The sequence below is a fragment of the Triticum urartu genome, chromosome 3, assembly GCF_003073215.2.
Source record: "Triticum urartu cultivar G1812 chromosome 3, Tu2.1, whole genome shotgun sequence".
In the NCBI taxonomy this organism is placed as follows: domain Eukaryota; kingdom Viridiplantae; phylum Streptophyta; class Magnoliopsida; order Poales; family Poaceae; genus Triticum; species Triticum urartu.
In genome coordinates, this window is record NC_053024.1 from 88,791,555 (window position 1) to 88,798,178 (window position 6,624).

The 6,624-nt window shown below is 51.0% G+C and overlaps 1 protein-coding gene across 1 annotated transcript; it reads right to left on the reverse strand.

Moving 5' to 3' along the window:
- Positions 1 to 4,481: 4,481 nt before the first annotated feature.
- On the reverse strand, positions 4,482 to 5,903 carry LOC125548038 (aspartic proteinase CDR1-like). Its single transcript, XM_048711738.1, has one exon. It carries the CDS (start codon positions 5,901 to 5,903, stop codon positions 4,482 to 4,484), a length of 1,422 nt encoding a protein of 473 aa, XP_048567695.1.
- Positions 5,904 to 6,624: the final 721 nt, after the last annotated feature.

Genomic DNA, 6,624 nt, shown 5'->3' on the forward strand with positions numbered 1-6,624 from the left:
ATCATCGTGAACTACTTTCGGAACGTGTATCACTAACGCCAAGTACTAGTTCTACGAGGACCGCCAAGTTCGACGACGCTCTCTGCCCGAACAACTACCGCCGACGCGTACCTCTCCGTCGCCGTGGGTTTCGTCAAGTTCAACGGTGAACCCCGAAGCCCTCGGATTCGTCACGTCCGAAGATGCAAGTACCACTCCGAACCATGTACGACGACCGTCGCCGAAGACCCGTGTAACGCGAATGTCAAGTTCGACTACCGTCGCGTGTACCCCTACTTCCACTACCGAACGTCCCGAGAACGTCTACTTCCCCTACACCGCATCAAACTTGAACCCCTCCGATAACGCACGCTTCGAAGGTATAACCATCGAGACGACGCCCGTGGATGAATGCTTGTGTTCTATGAGTTGCACCCTATGTTTGAACCGTGTCCGAGTTGTCACTTGCTCGGTCCTCCTCGTTGCCATGTCATCCATCCGTGGGAACCCGGAATCCGGGATCACCCCACCATCTTTTGCATGCTCCCCATCACTTTTCCTTTTGCACCGGTATTTCCATGAGCTACCAGAACCGTTATCGTTGCCGTGGCAATCCCTTTCTTTCCACCACGGTGACAAATGCTTCTTAATGCTCTTGTCAACTTTTAATAAAAATTGCATAAACTTGCACATGTCATTCGCATCATGATAATAACATTTAAATGTTGAAAATTGTTGTTGCACCTAATTGATAATTTACATATGGGGATTTACCGATTTGTTGTTTGTTATTTCCGGCCTCATTTAAACTTGCCTAAATGTTTAGTTTACTTTTGCTTCACCTCTTGACATGCTTAACAACATTTTATATTGTTGGGTAGATAACCAAGAGAGAACTAAATAAGTCATGTGGTGTTCCGTGAATATGCAATCCCGTTACATATTGAGCTCCACTTAATTTGTAGTTTTGGTTATTGCACTTTGCCATGTCATGCATATTTAAACCGGACATGCATCATACTTGGTTGTGCATCATGCCATGCGTATGTTTGTTTGTCTTCTTCATGGACTCGTTCTTCTTCCTTGCAGGATTTCAGGCAAGATGACCATACCCTCGAAATCACTTCTATCTTTGCTTGCTAGTTGCTCGCTCTTTTGCTATGCCTATGCTGCGATACCTACCACTTGCTTATCATGCCTCGCATATTGCCATGTCAAACCTCTAACCCACCTTGTCCTAGCAAACCGTTGTTTGGCTATGTTACTGCTTTGCTCAGCCCCTCTTATAACGTTGCTAGTTGCAGGTGAAGATTGGAGTTTGTTCCATGTTGGAACATGGATTGTTGTTGGGATATCACAATATCTCTTATTTATTTAATACATCTATATACTTGGTAAAGGGTGGAAGGCTCGGCCTTATGCCTGGTGTTTTGTTCCACTCTTGCCGCCCTAGTTTCCGTCATGCCGGTGTTATGTTCCTTGATTCTGCATTCCTTACACGGTTGGGTTATAATGGGAACCCCTTGACAGTTCGCCTTGAATAAAACTCCTCCAGCAAGGCCCAACTTTGGTTTTACCATTTGTCACCTAGCCTTTTCTTTCCCTTGGGTCGGCCGGCTCAAGGGTCATCTTTATTGAACCCCCCCGGGCCAGTGCTTCTCTAAGTGTTGGTCCAACTGAGCGATGTCCGGGGCTACCAGGGGCAACTCTGGGCTGGCCTTCCCGACGTCTTGCTCATTTGGTGTGCCCTGAGAACGAGATATGTGCAGCTCCTATCGGGATCTATCGGCACATCTGGGTGGCTTTGCTGGTCTTGTTTTACCATTGTCGAAATGTCTTGTAACCGGGATTCCGAGCCTGGTCGGGTCTTCCTGGGAGAAGGAATATCCTTCGTTGACCGTGAGAGCTTGTGATGGGCTAAGTTGGGACACCCCTGCAGGGATTTGAACTTTCGAAAGCCGTGCCCGCGGTTATGGGAAGATGGGAATTTGTTAATGTCTGGTTGTAGAAAACCAGAAACTTATCTTAATTAAAATGCATCAACCGCGTGTGTAACCGTGATGGTCTCTTTCCGTTGGAGTCCGGGAAGTGAACACGTTGTTGGAGTTATGCTTGACGTAGGTTGCTCTAGAATCACTTCTTGATCATAGATTCTTGACCGTGCTTTTGCCTTCTCTTCTCGCTCTCATTTGCGTATGTTAGTCACCACATATGCTAGTCGTTTGCTGCAGCTCCACCTCATACTCTTTTACCCTACCTATAAGCTTAAATAGTCTTGATCACGAGGGTGTGAGATTACTGAGTCCCCGTGACTCACAGATACTTCCAAAACCAGGTTGTAGGTGCCGATGTTATCATGCAGGTGACGCAACCAAGCTCAAGGAGGAGCTCGTTGAAGTTCTTGTTCATCGTGTTGTTCCGTTTTTTTCAGTTGATCAGTAGTGGAGCCCAGTTGGGACGATCGGGGACCATGTTGCTTTTGGGGTAGTCTTCTTTTATTTTGGTTCCGTAGTCGGACCTTGATTGTATCTGGATGATGTAATGCTTTATTCATGTATTGTGTGAAGTGGCGATTGTAAGCCAACTATGTATCTCTTTCCCTTATGTATTACATGGGTTGTGTGAAGATTACCTCACTTGCGACATTGCTTACAATGCGGTTATGCCTCTAAGTCGTGCTTCGACACGTGGGAGATATAGCCGCATCGTGGGCGTTACACTGATCTAGTTGATGACCACTTGGCCATGGGTGAGAATCAAGCCATCATGTGTGTCAAGCGCTTCACAGTCGGAATTGTGCAAGTATTTGGTCTGGAGTATTTGAGAGCTCCCAATGCTGAAGACGCCGTAATGCTTTTGGAGATGAACAAAGCTCGCGGGTTCCCTGCTATGCTTGGCTCAATAGATTGCATGCATTGGAGTTGGAAGAACTGTCATAAAGCATGGCATGGACAATTCCACGACCAGAAAAAGGGCTCTACTATAATCCTTGAAGCGGTGGCCGATCAAGAGACTTGGATTTGGCATGCTTTTTTGGAATGCCTGGATCTTTGAGTGACATCGACGATGTTAATAGGTCACCACTCATGAATAAGATTGCAAATGGTGAACTGCCACCGGTGCAGTTTGTAGCAAATGACCATACATACAACTATGGCTACTATCTTGCGGATGGCATCTACCCAAAGTGGCAAACATTTGTGAAGCCGTTGAAAAAACCGAAAGGTAAGAAAAATCTAGATTTTCACAATGCTCAGGCTAGTAAAGATGTGGAAAGAGTTTTTGGGATTTTGCAAGCCCAATTTGCTATTATGAGAGGACCGGCTAAATTTTGGGATCAAAAGATCCTTTGGTACATCATGCATGCTTGTGTGATCATGCATAACATGATCATTGAGAATGAGCATGGCCAAGATTTAGACTACTCTCGGTATGAACTCTTGGAACATCCCGTGCGAGTGTGGCGGAGGGCTGCGAGGATGGCCCGATTTGTTGCCTCCTATCATGCCATGCGACGTGCCGAAACGCATGATGGTCTTCAGAAAGATCTAATCGAGGGGTGGTGGGCATGGAATGGACGACAAAACTAGTGATTTGTATGTTTGATGTTCAATTGTTGAACTATTTGTTGTATTGGAAGACAAACTTTTTTTGAGTTGTAATAAAACTGAACTATTTATTGTTGATTTATTTTTTATGTGTTTGATCTTCTTGATTTTGTTTGAAGTGTCAAATGTTATTTGTGTTGGGCGTGCACGCTGTTTTTTTGCAGCCCATGCTGGAGCGGCTCGCGTGCGCTATACTTTCCAGTGGCCACTGGAGCCAGCGATGTGCTACGCGCAAAAACTTGCTATTTCAGCGCTGTAAAGGTTATTTTAACGCGCCGCGCGTTGCACACCTGTTGAAGATGCTCTTAAGGGAGCTCACAGCCATCTATTTGTGCATAGTGAGCAAGCTTTGACTTGGTTTGTTGGATCTTACGTTATTTTTGCCATTTTAGGAAGAGAATAATGTTGCGAGAGTGCTTTTCTATATCGGCTGTGTATGGATTGTCCGTGATTACTTTTGATATTCATGCTATTTTTTACTTGTTGTTAAAATTTATTTTGTTTTATAATGTTTTGTTTCTTTTCTTATTTCAATGTGTACCTCACGTTTCATTGCTTATATTGACAAAAACAAAAAATAGTGCAATGTAAGGAATGAGACACGATGTATGTTCTGCTGCGCGATATTCATAATGTTTTGATGATACACGATGAAACATTATGATTCACTTTGGAACAAGAAAAAAATCTGATGTAACACTTTGAATTTTGAAACATGACAAATTTTGACAACAACAAAAAGTAGCATGAATCTCAAAGTAACCATCAACGGTATATTCCCGTGCATGCATGATCGAATCTCATTTCTCGTAACGTTTTGTATCTTGCAGATGCATTCGATTGCAAGCAAATAAATCTCCCCTCGTCTAAAAAGGTAAACACTTCTAATGTTGATTAGATATACACAGAGCCAGAGGACCTGGCGCTGGCGCAGTCTGCTGGGGCGAAGGTCACGGTGCCCTTGTCGAGGTCGTACCCAACGTGCATGTTCTGCTGCGCAATATTCCCGATGATGGACACAGGAGGAAACTGCAGGGCCACCACCGCCAAGCACAGGGTCCCCTCATGCAAAACTACGAACGTGTTCTCGGACTTGAGCGTGACCGCCGCGCCACCGCCCAGTTCCAGCGTAACGTCAGGGATCATCGCCGCAACCTGCCCCTCTCCTACACCGCTCACGTCGAAGCACAGTGGCAGGAGTTCTTCCGGCGACTTCGCCGGCGGGAGCTTGACCCTCCGGGTTAGCTCTTTCACCAATGGGTCCACAAGCTCGTTCGCGAGGTACGTCAGCGTCGAGCCGGAGTCGACGATGACGGGGTACTGCTGCGGCGCCGCGAAGGTCTTGTTCCCGATCTTGACGGACCGGAGGTCGACGGTGTAGTAGGTCTTCATTTCGGATGGGATCAGCGGCGTCGTCGCCGCGCCGGGCTCTGTCACGGCGGCGCGGGGACCGAAGTTGAGCACGGAGGAGGCGTTGATGGAGTAGGGCACGAGGCAGTAGGAGAACCTCCGGCCGAGCGATGTGTCTGCGCCTAACTGATTGACGAGGGAGAGGTCGCCGCCGCCGAGTCCGACGAGGCCGTCCCCGATGAACGAGCCGATCATGGTCGTGGAGCAGCCGAAGTTGACGTTGGCCACGCGCATCGCCCGATCGCCGCGGTTGCCTTGGTCGTCGGCGAAGGTGAAGGTCTCTGTAGAGAGGAGGCCGCTCGTCGACTGGGAGCCATCGCCGTAGGAGTAGAGATACCCGCACTTGGAGTCGGCGCAGGAGGCTTCCGGGAGCGCGCGGCATGCGCCGGAGCCGCAGCTCACGAGACCGAACGTCGTCGAATTGGAGGAGTTGAACTGGACGCCCGGCGGCGGCGCGGGGGCTGGAGCGGGAGCGGGCGCGCGGGCGTGACGGGCGGCCGCCAGACCAGGAGCGCCGGCTCCGTTGCTGCAGTTGAGCCAGATGAGGTCGCTGCCGGTGTCGGCGATGGCGAGCATGCGGGTGGGCGGCGTGCCCACGTTCACGGCCATCATGTACTCGAAGGGCCTGGAGGTGAGCTCGGACACGGCCCCGTCGGCTGATGGTGCGTCGGCGCGGCTGTAGGAGCGCGAGAGCGCAGCGGCGCGCGATGTGGACCGGCGCGCGGCCTCGAGCACGCGGGCGGGCGCGGTGAGCGATGGGTCACGGTACGGCGACTTGACGGAGTCACGGTGGATGAACTCCACGCTGAACCCATCGCCGCCGACGTACGCCGTGCACAAAAACTTGTGCGCCGTCAGGACGACGCCAACGAGCAGCAGAACGCGGGATGTCATCGTCGCAGGCATTCTGTCCTAACTCAACTGCGGGATTGCTTGCCAATGGTGCGTTGCTGCTGCTATGCAGAGTATTAATAGGGGAATTGGAGTAAGTTGATTAATGGGGGGACGAATGGGACAAGTCAGTATAGGCTATGAACTGTGATTCCCATCAGCCAGCTGCTTGCATTATGCATACTAATTATGTACGTGCTGCACTACGCACGGAATTCAGGGTAGATGTACGTGCTGCACTACGCACGGAATTCAGGGTAGATTCCACTCGAGAGCTGGAGAGTATGGGAAAAGATCACCAGGCTGTTCGTCTCGTCCGCTCCCGCGAGCGGCGAGGCGAACCCTTGCGCTCTCCTCCTCCAGCCCCCCGTTCCTCCCCCTCCCCTCCTCGCTGTCGCCGCCAACGCCGGCCGGGCTTCTCGGCTTGGAGGCGTGCCGTTCTGCAAGACGGCATGGCGTGACAGCAGAACGGCGCGGCGTGGCGGCGGCCAGAGCTGCATGGCAGCGGCGGCCTTGGTTGGCGGCATGGGCGGCTGCTCGTCGAGGGCTCGGTGGGGGCGTGCCAGCTAGGGTGGCGACGGTGGGCATCTCGGCCCAGATCTGGATCAGGCGGGTGCTCGGGCAGGCGACCGGCGGGCAACGCGGGCCAAGATGGCAAGGGCCGCTCGGCGGCGTGCGGGGCGGGGTGGTGCGGCTGGCTGCTTCGGGGGTTGGCCCGGTTCCGCCTGGCTCGCAG

Coding starts and splice junctions, on each gene's coding strand:
- LOC125548038 (XM_048711738.1), bottom strand. CDS start 5,903: ATGCCTGCGACGATGACATCCCGCGTTCTGCTGCTCGTTGGCGTCGTC.